This window comes from Monopterus albus, unplaced genomic scaffold (genome assembly GCF_001952655.1).
Source record: "Monopterus albus unplaced genomic scaffold, M_albus_1.0 scaffold141.1, whole genome shotgun sequence".
Lineage (NCBI taxonomy): Eukaryota > Metazoa > Chordata > Actinopteri > Synbranchiformes > Synbranchidae > Monopterus > Monopterus albus.
Window position 1 is genome coordinate 688,503 of NW_018128021.1, and position 16,606 is coordinate 705,108.

Genomic DNA, 16,606 nt, shown 5'->3' on the forward strand with positions numbered 1-16,606 from the left:
TTTTTTTTTTCAATACTAATATTTCAATGCCAAAGAATGCTTTTTCAGTTACTGTTTTCTTTTCAATGCCAAAGTCCCGGCTCCATAACCTTGCTCCCACTCATGGAAATCTGTTTATTGCTACAGAGAATAGAATAGTGTTGTGCTGCTCACAATGAAGCCATGCAACAGTCAGCAAAATGAGACAAACCGGTCTTGTTTTCCTGGTGCCAGAGGCAACTCTGAAAAACAGGCACTGCTCTCTCCAAGTGGCAAATGTCCAGGCCCCTTTATTCCATTGTTAGGTTTTGCTCTTTACCCAAGACAAACAACCATGTGCTCAACAAACATCCAATTCAAAGACTCAGACTTATCCACAGTCAAAAAGACAGCTCAGACTCACTGCTGTCACTTGCATAACATCATATTACACGCTTCTGAAAGCAGTTATTTTTTCCCCAAACAGAAAACTTTACAACAGTTATTCCTTTGCAAGTAATAGTATTTCTAGCGCAAGTCTTAATCATTAAAATTATCTTGTTTTTCTCGTAGTCAGTCAAACCTTATAACAGTGTATTACAGCAGTAGTGATGCCCTGGTGTTTCATACCGTTACCCAGCTCAACTTGAAAGTGAGGCACCTGTGGCTGTCGCTACGGTACAGCTCCTCATACTGTAGGCTTCCTCTAGCCATGACATGCCACAGATTACATAAATGCTGATGTGTGGCCCTCTGGCTATCTGCTACTATAGCAGTGAGACTGTCATCGACCCCCTTCCCCCACTGTTACATACTGTACATAACCAAGGCTTTCACATAGTTGCACAGATGCTGAACTCTCAAAGCCCCACACCAGCCTTGAATCTCCAGTACGCTGGGAGGCAGGCGCAGGCTGGTTTCACACATGGTTTGGCCACATAGTACACGCACAACTAAGGACAATGCTTGGTTGGCTTAAAGAAAGACCACGTGACTTTGTGAACTACAAGCCAGTGCTTGCCTTCACTACTGTGCTGCCACATGTGATACAAAGAACAGTTCAGTCAGGAGACTTAATACAGAACAGAGAGTAAAGCCATTCTTAACAGGCAAACTACTGCAGGAGATGGGGGTGATAGTAGCCCTTCCATCTCTCCATTGTCTATACTGTTCATCCTGTAGAGGGTGACGGTAGTGGTGGCCACAAACTGCAGTTTCTTGATTCGTTTTAGAACATTATGCAACATCCATTCACACGTACCGAACGGTGTATTTCAAAGGGTAATAGAATGTAACATGTTGCCACTTTAAAATGATTAACACTGAATCAATGAAAGGCTTTTCAGCACAACAATGATATAGCTCCATGTCCCGGCTCATAATACAGCAAGATACAGTCAATGAATGGCCATTTTTTGCCTCCTTAGTAAAGTAAAGTAAAAGACACAGAGCCTCGTCCCCCGCTTACATCACCTGTAGACTGAAACAGATAATGCACCTATTCAGCTGCATTATATAAAAAGTAAATGAAGCAAGAGTGTACCAGACCACAGTCTCTTTAAATCACACAGTCCAACATTAGAGCAATCCAACCTCTTCATCCTTACAGCAAGGTTGGAGTCACTGACACTAGCCAGCTTATCCAGCCAGATGATGTATAGATCCAGGGTATAAATCCTCCACTGAATTGGCTACAACTCAGTGCATCACCAGTGATTTAAGACAGACTCTGCATCAGTCTCAGTCCAGATTATACTTGCACACACTAGGGCTGTCGCTTTTCCCAAAAATCATGTTTGAACAATGTTTGAACTGACACACTGATAAGATTTACAGTTTACTGTATGAAAATAATGATTAGATGATGGTAACTGCAGGCCTAACCTAGAGAACAACTGAGCATGGTGATTTGCTGAAGGACACATCAGTAAGGGGCCTGCCCGAGAACCAGGGTCATAAACATGGGTCCTCTATGTTCACATTTACTACCATGTACTGTTCTGCAGAATGTATTGCTGTTCAGGGTAACTGTGAAAAGAGCAAAGCAGAAACAAAGACGATTCAAATACTGTAGGACAGGACTTATAGGTAAGAAAAAGTTCCTGCTGCTTGCTCAATTTTCACAACCACATTTGAAATTTAAACCGGCAGCTTTCTACTCAAGACCCATTTCTAATCTATTCGTGTCATGCATTGTGCTATAATTACAATAAGTAATCTTCAAGGAGGCTACAAGATAATGTAGGCATTTCAATTATAACATGCAAACTAAGCACTTAGGACATCTAGTGACTTTAATTGATTTTGGAGCAGTGGCACTCAAACGGGGCACAGTGATGAAGGCTGCTGCTCGGGACGTGATGAGACTGCCGCTGCAATGAGTGCATGTCAAACAATACTTGTTTCCACATCAAAAGAAAAATGACTGTGACTTCAATTTGATATAACTTGGTATATGTTTGTGCCTGAACAGAATCTAAGTGTTCAGCATTGAGACTGCTGGAGAGTAGCCTCAAATAATCCCACACAGAGCTGTACTGGCTTTTGTCCTGTATTGATACACAATATTTTCCTCCTATTTACCATCAAGTAACTCTGAAGCTGTTATGATGTGATCTGCCACTGACAAAGCAGAACCTAACACACATTAAAATGGCTGGATTATGGAGTGTCTTCATAAGCAATTCTGCTGGCACAAATTAATATGGTCTAGCTATTATCCTGATGAATAATACACATAGCTAATTCAATTAGCATGCAATATCTCAGCTAATGCTCAAATAGGGGGGAAAAATGAAAATCAATTTGTAATGAGACAATTATTTAATTTCAGGGTAAATCTAATGTATTTAAAAAGGATTAACCTAAAGCTCAGCAGTAAATTGATTTAGTGCATCATTCTATTGGCAGAGGAAACGTAAACATGCTCATCAGAGTGAACATTAACAAGAAAATCAAGGGAGACATGTTGAAATGTGTCTTTGGATGCAATAGCACAACAAACGCACACAAACACACTGCTAAGAAAGACAAGACCAAAATGTGAACTTCCAGACCCCCCGCTCCCTGCACCGTGCAATCCCTTCTGATCAATAAAACTGGACAAAGTTCAAAATTACAAAACGTAAACAGAACGTGATAAATCTTTCTTTCAGATTACCCTTTGAGGTTTTCATTATGGTTCAATTATTGTCGTTTCATTGATGAGTGTGTTACTATCATATTTTCTAGCATGTTAGGGGTAACAATTCCTGTATGCTGGGTTTTAAATCTTGTGAACATTTCACTGCTTCATTGAGCCCTGACATCACATCCTCACATGCATTGCTCTCATGCTGTGTTTGTTTCAAATAAGTTAGTCAAGGGTGGATCTCTAATACATTCAGCTTTTATTATTCACCTGATACAGTCAGTGTAAACCAATAATTCAACACCTGTTAGATCACTGCTATTCTAATACTTTGTGGGGGGGGGTTATTCTCTACCACTCTTACAGTGGCTTCTCTTACATTTTTATTCAATATTTATCTTGCATTAATTGCCTTTAATTTCTTTATTCAGATTAAGTAATTTATATCTTTGGGTATTTCATTTATTAAAGATAACCCGATCCAAATCAGAAAGTCCATACAAGAACTAGATTTACAGCTGCATCAGTTCAAAACCATTTGAACCAAATGCATTTTAAAAATAGTCTAAAACTGATATGGATTAGACTGATATAGATGCACTATCTTCTGCCAGCATTCAATCGTAGGCCTACTTCTTAACTCTGGAGGTCCTGGAATAAAACGCAGAGCACAGTACAGGCAGCTGCAAGAGCAAACAGTGCTAATAGTGTTAGCAGCTTTCAGAGTGCAGAACATGCAGCACCTCTGTCGAGTATACCCGAGCACCATGGACCTCACTAGTAGCAATGCTACAAAGGCAACATGCTGAACAGTGTACTGCGAGAGCCTGAGGCAAGTAACAGCGCCAGTGTTAGCAGCTATTTTCAGAGAACATTAGTGAATAACTCCACGTGGCTGGGTTGAAGTCAATAACTGAACTTTCATTTGCAAGGACACGAGCCTGTGTTGTTGAAAATGTGGGATTTGGACAAATGATAGTGACTGAAGCTGAGGCACACACTAACAAGTGAGCAGGAAAAAAAGCTTTGTTGTGAGTAACTTATTAAACAGAGCCTGCTCTTCTGCTTGAGGCCCTGTGCAGTGTAAATGGGAAGAAGCATGAAAAGCTCAAGTGGAGGTGTTGGCAGGATGCAATCCATCTTGCTCAACTGTTAGAAACATTTGTGTTCAGACCAGTTTCGACTGACAGGTTGCTTTGATGAACACACTAGAGCATCCTGCATAGCAACAGCCTAGCAACAACAAGCATCATCTGGGGCCGATGCCAACAGACAGGGACTGAGCCCAATAGCAGATAGATCATTGTCTGTCTGAGAAGTTTGTTTCAATTGTTTTGAAATAAATGGCGAGTTATTAGCAAGAGGTTTCAGAATAGTGTGGTTTAAACCACAGTCCAGGGACATTTTGCACAAACTTAGGAGACCGCAATTGCTAATTAAGTATCAATTATAATAGGGAAGTGAAGGCTACCCCATGGTGCATGCCAATATCTGACAAACTCCCAGCATGGACAAGACACTTAGGAATGAAATAAGTTCCTAGTGACTCTTATTTTATGTTCACTTGACATGTAAACAGTGCGTTTATATAATGCACACACAAATACATAGAATTTTTAAAAGCCGTTTAAACACACAGAATCCCGAAGAGAAGAAAAGAGACGAGAAAATGAAATTTCATTTGTTCTCTAACCTGAGAGGCAGATGAAGGTCATGTAGTCTCCCTGACCACCAGTGGCCAGGAAAGGGATCTTCTTCTTGGTCCTCCGCTTCACCTGCACAGCAGCAAGCATCTTCTCATCATGAGGTATGAAGACCTCCTTGCTGATTGCTGATTTGGCACTCATCTCTGAAGAGGGCAGGTGTGAACAGCTGGTAAGTGGCTAAGATGAGATCCACTTTTTGCTGGGAACAGAGAAAGGAAAATGGCTGATGAAATTAGCAGAAAAGATGGAACCGACTAACACAAAATGTAGCTTTCAAAATGTCTCTTAAATGACAAAAACACTTATGTTCTTACTTATCTCTGCTGTTATCTGGCCATTCAGATAGTCTGTAATTTGGGTGAATCACATCTGGTATAAACACAGTGAGGCTAAAGCGCCGCGAGCAGGAGAAATCATTGTTAAAGAACAGTGAAAGTTTCAAAAGCTTCAATCTTTTGTGTGTTCACAGCCTCAGACCAGTCATTCCACTCAGTCTCAAAGTACAAACAAACCAATCTAAATGTGCACACTCTATTGCACACAGCGTATGGCATGTTACAATAATGGCAGGGGGATTAAAGGTTTCCAAAATGTACAATGTTTGTGTCTTTCTATGTTGCAGGCAGTCTCAACACTCCATCTCTCTAAATGCTTTGCAGTGTTCTGCCACTCAGAGATGAAATGACTTTAGCTGAAGGTCTTAAGAGCTCTGGTCTCATAGATACGGAACAGCAATCATGTTTCTGTTATTACAGTCAACATCTAGTGAATATATTTCTTGACTGGGAATACACCACAAAAGACAGCAGTATGCCTGATGTGTCACAGAAATCTGTGCTTAGTTGAGCCTAACTGTGCTTAAGTGCAGGATACAGTCATAAAGAAATTGGTTAATTAGGCCCAAATGCCCTCATGAGGACTCTGGAGCTTAAAATAATTTTGTCTCGCCAGCTCGTTCTCTTCAGATGCACAAGCGCCCACAACCACATATCACAAAGGGTCACCCTAATGAACCAAACTATCCGTCAGTCTCAACCAGCGGATGAATTACCCGACCGTGAGGCAAAGCAATCCAGACTGAAAAACAATGGCTTCATCAAACTGGCTTGCTAATTAACAACAGACCACAAAAACTAAGTTGTGCAACGACCTTTAACATCAATATTCAGCAACTGAGAATAAGCAAATAGATTGTTTCATTGACTATCATAAAATAAAACTTGGAGTGCAACGTTTACATGAAGACTATAAAGTTCACAAGCCACCTTCTCCACCCCCAAAATTAGTGGCTGAGAATGATGGTTACTGTTAAAGTAGGATTGCATCAGGCCAGAACAAACAGTTCAACAGCACTGGAACATAAAAGCTTCTGACATAATAACATTGCTACAGTATAATGCAATCTAATAAATAGCCATGCTGAGTAAATAGTACTTCCATAAAGCCATTATTGTTCCATTATTTTTTGTGTGTGTTGGCTCTATTGTAATTTCTAAGACAGAATCTAGAGGTGGCTTCATACTTTACCTCATTACAGTTGAAGATCATGTGCATAATCCGAACTGAGGTTTGACAAAAATCGGTGGAACCGTAACCTCTCTGAATTTAACATTACAGGTTTTACAAAGATAAACTGTAACGCAAGACCACTGTACCATTATATATGTTGTACAGATGCTGTGTACATGTACTAGTAAAAAGCCCAGACAGACATGTGAAAGGCCAACTGCATTAGGTTAAATATAGACTTAGGAAATCATAAAAAAATAAGTTATAAAAAGGGCAAAATACGTATCATTAGGTAGTCACAAAAACGTATGCTTTAAGGTAAACACCATTTTTTACTACTGTTCATGTAAAAGAATTATTGTACAGTAAGGAGTTGTAATTATAGTCATAATAGTTCCACATTTACAAACTGTTTTGCACATTTGTTTCTGTACAAGACCATTTACAGCCTTACTGAATATCCTCCTCCCTCTCTACCCATCTGCTCCACTCTTTCAAGCAATGCAGGACTTTGCTGTAAACAAAAATCCCTGCCAAGAGACTTTGTGTAGAGTAATTGGAAATTGGAAATGTGTGTAGAGTAATTGGAAAGGCTAATAAATAGTGGACCTTTCTTAGGAATTTGAAAGATGTCCTACACAGCAGCTGGGAAACAGTATTAAACTTTTCCCATAAAAATATGACACCTCTGATCACAACCCCAAGTTGTTTTCCACTCAACCCTCTATCAAAAGCAGGAACAAGGAATCAGGGCCTTTTAACTGAGCTGTGTGTCTATGTCATACAGAGCTCTGAAAAAGGCCTGTATTGTGCTAGTCCAACCTCAAAACACCAAAACAGCACAGCACTCAAAAAACTTGGACAGCATCCTCTGAATAGAACAAGCCTTTCAGTATTATGGGGTTAGCTGTCTGTCCGTGCTACCAAAGATGGTAGTTTAAACCTTTGTGTGCATCACGGCTTTCAAGCCTTGTTAAGAGAATTGCACAGACATTTTTGGTCATGTTATCCATCAACCAGACTACAGATGCACAATACTGTACACATCCGTATTCATACTCATTCACAATAACAACCAGAGGACCACAACCCTTCTCCTAGTTATCTGTACTTTTACATCTCCTTCCCTGCTCACTTAACAGAAAGGTACAAGTAGGAAAACTAAACCTGAAAATCAAGGTTAATTGTAAAGAAGTCGGTGGTCTTGTTGCTATCTAGTAGCAAATCGCCCCAGCAGAGTTCTACTTTGTAGAATCTGTAATGTATAGCACCTCTCACTCTTTGCTACCATCCTCAAGCTGAGAAGTAAGGCTGCCCACTTCTCTCTGCAAGCTGTAACCAGACAAGAGGGAGTGCATATCCCCCCTCAGGTGACCCACTGAAGCATGGCAAGAAGGACGGAGGATGTGAGGAGAAAACAAAAAGGAAGAAGAGGAAGCAGCAAACAGGAGCCTCCAGGCAGTGAACTGTATCCAGCTGCGATGCATATACTGTAGCTTAAGGTTGAACTTTGAGCGGTCTTATGCAATGCGCACGTTTCAGGGCTGTGCAGCTGTACTGGAGAAAGCCGGTGAGACACAGTGGCTGTGAAAATGACATGCATATATTTTACAGCTGCTTAGCACCCCATTTCGAGTGCAACCCCTTTTAAAAACCACTTCATTAACTGTGGTTGTGTCTTGCCAAGCGGCCATAGTAACACTGTTCCCGTGCTTCACTCTTGTTCGGGGGTGGGGGGGGCTGTGGACCTGTGCGAGAGGTGCACAGTCACTTCTTTAAGCATCTACACGGTCTGGTTCTCCAGCTCAAAGGAACCTGCCACAGTAGCAGAAGCCGCAAAAGCAGAGGAAGGGGGCCCAAAAGACCAGCAGCTAATATGGGCCTTTTCACACTGATCGGTGGTTGTGTCTTTAATTTCCTTTGGAGAGGCATGAAATCTTAAAACCAAATAGACAGCTGGCACAAGCACAAAATCCATTTTGAAAAGAATTACCAAGTATATTTATTCTGCTGCTCGTGTAATTAGAATGCTGGCAGATGAATTACTTAGATGGTGATCCAGCAGAAACTGACTGCATATACATGAATTAGTGAGCTACAGTGTAGTGAACTAGTGAGATAAGGCAAACTGAACGACCACTAAAACAAATGAGACAGTGACATGCAGGTTTTGAATATGCACGTCTTTCCTGTTGACTCGTGGCTATGAACAGGGTCTTGACTTGCCTTGATACAGAAACCACTCTTATGGTGCACGCATACTCACAGATTACATCTTTAGAAAGTGATGCCATATAACAATGTCACTTTGAATGAGCAGGATCCAAAATTGCCACTTGCACATATGGCAATGTTACTCCTCATTAAATAACTGGCAGATTAAGGTGAGCCCTGCTGTTATTGTCATGTCTCTGCCAGACATGAGATTCTATGTTAGTTCTCTATTAAGGTGCAAATAAATCTGACAAACTCTGTTTTGAGATGCGCCGTAAAACTTTTAAGTCACTTTAAAGTATCATGTATGCTGAAATGGGCCAATAATGCTGAGAATAATGTTATATAGCTACATATTCCAGGTCTGCTGAGGAAAAACTCTGGTATTTCATAAACACACAGGCTAAGTAAGTGAAAGAGGGCCCATAACTTCAGCAATATTTCTACAATATACCACTCCAAAACTGCATTAAATGGCATGAACTAAAACAGGAGTTAAACAGCTCTCTGTGCTGCTCTGCTTTAAGGCTAGATTGAAAAACATTAAGTCAACGGCTTTTTCCTCTGAAACAACCTTGTAGAAAATGTACAACAGAACAACTTGTAACTTTCTAATGCAAAGGCAAACATAAGTACAAGGGTAGGACAGCTTGTTCAAGCCTGGTAAGACTTTAGGCCTGAGTCAGCTGTCCAAGTTTTGAGATGCAGGACCAAATCCTCCATCAGAACAAACTCAATGTTCATGCCAGTCAGCAAAGATCAGTTTTTCTGCCATCAGACATCCAAAAAGCATCACATTTGTTCAACTATGTCAAATCTGCTATACTGTTGTTATTGTATATGTAAAGTGAGGGTGTGAAAAAAAAAGTCAGAGGAGTGGAAACTACAATACTAAACAATAGCTCCAGGCTTTATAAGTTACTTCAAACACATCTCAAACTTCCTTAACTATTCTGTTCACATTCAGCAGAGTGCTCCGTCTTCTTTAGTGACACTCCGACAGTGGGTTCTGAGCTGCTCTCTAGCTCTCACACTTCATTTTAGCACAGTCAGGTGAAAACCAGCCTTTATTTGTCTTATGTTTAAGACAGCAGGGCTGGGCTCTTCATAACCAAATCCAAGTGACATGGCAATGCTGGCTAGACTGGAAATTACATGAAAGAAGGTCATCAAATTGAACATCCGGTTTTGTACAGCTGAAACGTTTACGTTAAGCACAGGGATCAAATAGTGGGAACGGGGAAACCTAAGTTAGCACCCATAACTGGTAATCAGACAGAATGCTACTACTTTAACATGTAGGCCACTTTATTCTTGAGGGCACATTAAAGCAGTTTGTCTGAAATGCACTGAGAGATTGGAGCGTTTACTGAAGCTATAAGATATTTGCAACGATACATACCTGTGTTGTTGAAAATGTGGAATTTGGACAAATGATAGGCACAAGCTAACCAATGGTCTGGATGATAAGGTGAAACAGCAGCTGAACACAGTACAAAGGTTAACTGTGCACCAGTACCCATTGCTCACTATTGTTAAAGAGTAGACATGTTTTACACACTTGGTTTTTGCTGCTTGAAACACAAAATTGCTCAGAGGAAGCCAACTCATTCAAAGAAAAGCTAAATAAAAACTGAATATTAGCTCAATTGAAATCACTGAACTGCACTTTATATCTTTACTAATTCTTCTGTATCGTTTTTGTATCAAATCGTGGACCGTGTATCGAGATGCATATCGAATTATGTGAGAGGGAGAGATACCCATCCCTACAAGGTAGACATGAATAAATACATTGCATGTCCCACAAGCATATATTTTATGTTGCAAAATAAAAGAAACCTTTAAACAAAGCAGCAGGTTGGTTAGAGCCTTACCCTTTCCCTCAAAAAAGAAAGATATGTAAGGACCCAATCCATGTTTGTGGGGATCTTCACTGTTGGTGAAGGTTATATAGTGACAGGGAGGCATGAGCTAACCATGAATTCACAAACGAAATGTCAGGCCCCCGAATGAGCTCACTTTTATAGCCAGGCACCTTATAGCAATAAAACATCTGAAAGGGCCTGAACAGTGGTGGGTAAACAGCAGAAAAGCAAATGTAGAGCACTTACTAATAGATGTCTCAAACACAACTGCAGGGATCATCACCACAATGACTCAATAATATACTGGAGCAATGGCTTTAGGTATTAACAATACAAAATGAATGTACAGTTAGTTTGCATAAGCAAAATGCAACAGCAGTGTACACAGCCAAAATAGTACGTTTAGATGATACACTTGATGTATGATCAGCAAACATTTCTTTGGTAAACAAAACAATCAGCCTTGTGTCTAACTTTTACTACTTCTCCATTATAATGTATTGCAAATAATAATTTTCTATGCAGGGAGACAGGAAGGGTGACCACAGCGATTAGGGACACCAAATTTAGTGATCTCAACAGAAACACCAGGTGTGTTTTTGTTTCTCTTGTGTGAACCACTAAAAAAAACAAGGCTCTTTATGCCTGCCTTCAAGGATATGTGTCCTCTGAACACAGGCTAAAGTGGTGGACAGAGGGAGAAAGCCTGGTACAAGCTCATATTTTATAGCATTCCAAAGTAAATTAAGCCCTGAACCCCTGCAAAGGAAGAAGCAATATTTTAAAGAAAGTGGGTTAGTTAGCACCACTGGGAGGCACAAGTGTAGAATTAGGAATCTCACAGCTATTCTGAACCAAAAGGCCTTCCAGGTCCCAACCTGTCACAGAAATTCAGCAGTGGAGATATTTAGTAATTGCTCTTCTGAGATACCAGCACTTAAATAGAACTAGACTCATCCTGTGTTTCTACTTATCAGAAAGCCAACCCAAGCAATTAGCCGATAATAAAACTACATTAAAATAAAGGAGAAACTGCATTTATTCATAGTGAGGATTCAAACATTGGTTCATATTTAGAAAAATCTTTTATTACATGTGCCTGAAATGCCTCAATATTTTAACCCCTTAGGATCATAAATCCTTTTGAGAGCCAGTCAAAACAAGGCCGTTTCCAAATAGATGACATTTGTTACACGTTGTTGGGCTTGTTTCGGTTTAGGACACAAACATACCAAAAGTTTATTTCGACACACAGAGCTAAAGCCTGCTTTCAGCGTGGTTGTACTAAGGTGGATCCAAGCGCAGCCTAAAAATCATTGTGCCCAGCTCTTCAAATTGGACAACACCCAAACTCGCCTGCTGTCTGTGCTGACAGGAATTTCACTGGAATATTTGCACTTCCAAGTCACACGCCAATGCTACAGGAGGACGGGCTGGTCAACAGACCTAGACAAGCTTCAATTATAATAATGACAGACCCAAAACAAGGCGCAGTTCGCCATGAACATCACAGAACACAAAACTATTCCCCTTCCCCCCCCACACACCAATTTAACTTCGACTTCTGATTTTGTCAGCACAGAAGCTGTTTAAGCCCAAAACAACATTTATAAAGCAGCATTTTGTTGATAAAAACGGTGGGGGGGACGTTACTTTAAACTAATAACGTTAAGTGTTATAGCAGCCAAACGGGCACGTTCAGTTAATTAGCTGAACGCGCGGGCGCACTTGTCCTGGTTCAGCCGTAAAGTCCCTGAAATGTTGTTGACGCAGCTGAAGTACCAACTGCTAATCGATAACTAGAAAACAACCGCTCCTACATGGCTACAATGCGTCAATAAAACTTCTTCCATCTGGAAAGCTTTGCTATGCGCAATGTGGTTTCTAAACCAGAAGCTCAGCTTGACGTTAACCGTACTCACCGACGCGTTTCAGCGCTGATTCCCACGTGCAGGTCACAAATCCTCCGGTTAATTTCGCCAGCTGCGGTCACAGTTCATCCACTTCTCTCAGCAGCCTCTTCCTTGTTGTCACCTGTCTTCTCAGGGTAAACGGGAGCATTTCGTGTTTAACATCGCGTCTTCTTCTGTTGTGCAGCAGGAGAGCTTGCTTTTCCCGCAGCCGTTTCTGTGGAGTGTCTGTCTGTGACTCTGTGGGCGCGCGCGCACGCGTAAGGAAGGTAAGCAAGTAGCAGGTTCCCAGACAGACGCGCACGGTGCCACACCACCACGTAGCCTGCTCTTGCATGTTGTGGGACTTCCCATATGGACACGTTATGGATGTTTATGCGCCATTGTGAGCTCATAAAGCATTTTAGCACCTTTTCCCATCTATTGCGACGTTTTAAAAGTTTGGTCCAAATAAACTACATTAAAGTAAATAAAAGCAATTTCAAAGCTGAAAGTAATCATTCTCAAAGAGGTTTCACTTAAACACTTAAGACTTGTTTACAAAGACAGTGTATCTTACACAAACATCACATAGGTTTCATCATAACTGAACGGGCACAGAACAAAATAAATTGTTTACTGACAGTGACACAAGCTCCTTTAGCCCAGCCACTGACTCAAACCTTAAATATCTCTGTTTATAGTACAACATATATATATATAGTGACACTTAGGGTGACATTATAGGGTTGTATTAGTGGAAAGAACTGGCCCCACAGCAGTGACTTTATGGGCATTGTATAAAGTGACAGACCTACTGTCACCTTAAGGGCATGTTACATGTTCTACTGGTAGCAAAGATAGTATTCTATGGTCTTTATCACCCTGCCTCTCAAATGTTAGCTTTCTCTGATTATAATTGGCTGAATGATCGGTACCTAGGGCATCCCCCATGTTCACCGTGAATACAAGCAGCCTAACTTTTTGACTTACTTCTTTAGACAGGCCTAGACTGCCTGAACATTTTATAATAACTCATTCCTGGGTGTGTGGGAGATGTCAGTGTTCAGCACTGTCCTATACTGCCAGGAGCTGTTGACCACCATCTTTTGATTCTACAGCCATGCCAACAGAAATATCTACTCTGGGAATTCACAGGCACAGAGGCAGTGGAAGTATATGTGTCTATGAGTGTGTGTGATTTTGTCTGGCTAATGTTTTTCCTCGGCTGAAATTCCCCACAGAGCGATAATTCCTCCCCTGATAGATTTGGTTTCTATCATAAGCTCTGTCTTCATTTTGAAGAGACTTGGACGCTGGGGCCTCATCTGAAATAGCTCAAGTTTTATGTGCTTCTGTTTTGTTTGTTTTTTTACTTCTTGGTCTTTGCAGATGATTATTAACATGTTGCAGAGGGAATTGATATTTGAGCCAGCATTATCTGTCATGATAAGCAGAGTACCAGTTGTACTGTAGTACTGTAGCAGATGTCCTTGGGTAAACTGAAGAAGCTGCGATATTAAATGCAATATAAATAAGGATAAATAAATCCACTCATGGCAGAAAAAGGTTTCTGATTTCTCAGGCCTTCAGAATTTCATTGAAAACACTTTGCATTTCTGTAATTTGCTACAACATCACAGGAGAGTAGATGTATTAATGAGTTCAGTTGATTTGTCATCGCTCATACAACAGCTAAAGCTCTTTAGAAACAGTAAACCAGTGCACAATAATCAAATATGAATGCTCCTTAGTTCTCAGCCCTTGAAGCTTCCTTGGGATCCTATTACAGTACAGTATGTCTGGCTTTGTGATTTCATGCTACAGCAAGCTGCTCCATCATCTGGCACAACATGTGGAACTAGTTCATGTGAAGGATTTCAGAGTGAAAAATGTTTGCTGAGTCTTCTGAGACTGTTTGTTAAATTTACCATCAGACAATTCACTTTGATTTACAAAGGTTCTTCTGCTGATTGTACATTTGAATCAGACAGGGAGTGTTTTGCTGCTATGGTTGTGAGGCCACTGGTTTTGGATACCTTACCAGACACTGCAGAAAATCTGAACTGCACCGCTGTGCTCCCCTACATGAGCAGACACTTTCACAGAAATGAGTCACATTTTCCAGGTGGAGGAAAAAGAGAGTGTGGTGGTGGTGGTCGGGGGTGGAGCGTGGAGCATATGTAAAGTTGAATACACACACAGATACAGGGACGGTTAAAAGGGAATTACCGTAGCTGCTTCCTGCCGGTGAGTCTGGGATTTCAGGCAGCTGAACCCCTCTAGGGAAAAACTAGCTAACGCAAGATGCAAAACACTAAACCAAGTCAAACTTCTGTGTGGCACTACCGGTCTCAATAACAGTCTGAACAGCGACTGCCCAGCAAATATGTTGAAAGCTTGACACTCCTCATTGCTCAATTCAGTGCTGAGGTTGGGTTTTGGATGACATGACACACCACAGAGACTGAAGTAACATCCAGGTTTTTCTCATGTGGCTTGAAGTTTTCCGAGATGTGTTATAGGATTGGAATCTTTGGGAATGGAACAGTGGTTGACAAGTAACCAGTTGCAGCTATTCTGGTGAATATCCTGGAGTATTCTATACAACACTCAAATACTAGTCTGGGCTTGCTTTTACAAAGCAATGCTGATATTGTCTTACTGTTTTTAAGCATCATATTGTACCAAATAAGCAGAATGGTTCATTGCTTAGTGTTTTGACTTGTTTGTCAGCTCTTCATTTAACTATACAGAGAACAGTTTATCCATTTATAACTAATGCTCTTAATATTCCCGTGCATCTTTTTATGGCTGCCCATTTAGGTTACACGGAGAATTACGGAAGGTTTGTGCATCACTCTATACACGTTTCCTGGTAATTTGGTGTGATGTATTTAGCAAAATTAAAACTATTTAAAATGTGCTTGTGCATGATGAATGAATAAAGATCGTCTCTATAAGTGTGCAGTGATGGACCCATTAAAGAATCCATGGGGTTGAGAGGTTAATCAGTGACGTTACCTCTCCATATGTGCAAACAGTCTTTTATCTATCATTAAAGCACCCCCAGAGGAGGCGAGCGTTACTCTCAGACCTCTACCTAGCACTCCTTACTGTTCCTTGGCTCCACTCTTTTCTCCCATCTCTCTGTACACTCTCTATCCCCACTTCTAAGATCCTGGAAAACATAAACATCCTTCCAGCCTGTGACGTTACTCAAGGAGCTGTGCATGCTGACTGGATTAGGGAGAATGAGGTACCTCAGTCCCATTGGTGAGCAGGGTAAACATGGAGATCTGAAGATAGAGGAATGGAACTGAGGAAGAACCCTTTGCTCCAAGCACCGGCTGCCTCTTATCTCCCCACACGGCCAGATGGCTGCCATGCGCTCAGACATTCCCCAGTACGCTCTCAATTTTTTCTTCTTCTTCTGTCTTTCTCCTGCACTAATCAAACACTTAATTCATATAGTTTTTTGTTTACTCTTCACAGTGTGAGGCATGAATCCTGCTGTTTCTGACAGAAAACAACAGTGTTGAATTGGCTGTTTGGAACTATTTGAAGCTAAACGAGTCATGTGACCCTCTGTCGTTTTTGACCCCTCAGTCTCGCAGCTCTTCTATCTTAAGGGCTTTGAGCAGAGCATAAAGCCGTTATCGTGAGATGTTTTCTCACATTTTTGTTTTGTCTCTCCACTTGAATCTCATCAGTTTCTCATGTTTAATTACCTTTATTTGCCTCAGTACATTTTAGTTTAAATCCTCTTGGAATACACCTGGAGTAATCAAGTTCCTTTGTTGTTATTCAGTGCAGCATGGAAATACAATACTGTGTTGAGCAGAACCACTTTTTATAGCTATTACAGACTTTTTAAGGTGTATTGCTTTTTCAATGAGCCATTCTAGAACCGATCTGTCAGAGTATAGGAATTATCCAGGTGCTGCTGGAACAGAAAGACAAGTCACATCTTTAAAGTCATTTCAAAAGCTATTCACACTGACATCATTTTTGACAACAGTTTTGCTTTTTTTTAAGTGAGAATTTCAGGTGCAGTAATTACAGTGGCTGTCTTTTCCAAAGGAATCTTCTACTCCTTTGCCAAAGACAGCCGCTTTAATTAGTTTTGAAGCAGATATTAATCATCTATCATCAGAATGCCCAGCCAGCCACAAGTAATGGCTTTCATACTCAGATCAATCCTAGCTGCCTTGACACTTTATAAAATAAGGCAAAGAAATTTGCTCTGAGTGGCTCAAAATCTGCATTACTAAAAAAAAGATGGCTTTTGATGGATGACACATTTAATTTTGGCATTTAAAAACAGACATT

At 40.8% G+C, this 16,606-nt stretch overlaps 1 protein-coding gene across 4 annotated transcripts in view; it reads right to left on the reverse strand.

Moving 5' to 3' along the window:
• stxbp6 (syntaxin binding protein 6 (amisyn)) overlaps positions 1 to 12,634 on the reverse strand; it is a 52,771-nt gene extending 40,137 nt beyond the window's left edge. Inside the window, exons 1-2 of one of the 4 annotated variants that reach the window (XM_020614008.1) lie at positions 12,308 to 12,628; positions 4,782 to 4,993 (exon numbers count right to left, since the gene is read on the reverse strand). In XM_020614008.1, the coding sequence (XP_020469664.1) occupies positions 4,782 to 4,935 (154 nt within the window). In that variant the 5' untranslated portion in view covers positions 4,936 to 4,993; positions 12,308 to 12,628. Of the gene's footprint in view, positions 1 to 4,781; positions 4,994 to 12,307 lie in introns of all 4 variants that reach the window. The other 3 variants (XM_020614007.1, XM_020614009.1, XM_020614010.1) reach the window with 3 other exon arrangements.
• Between the last annotated feature and the right edge of the window lie 3,972 nt (positions 12,635 to 16,606).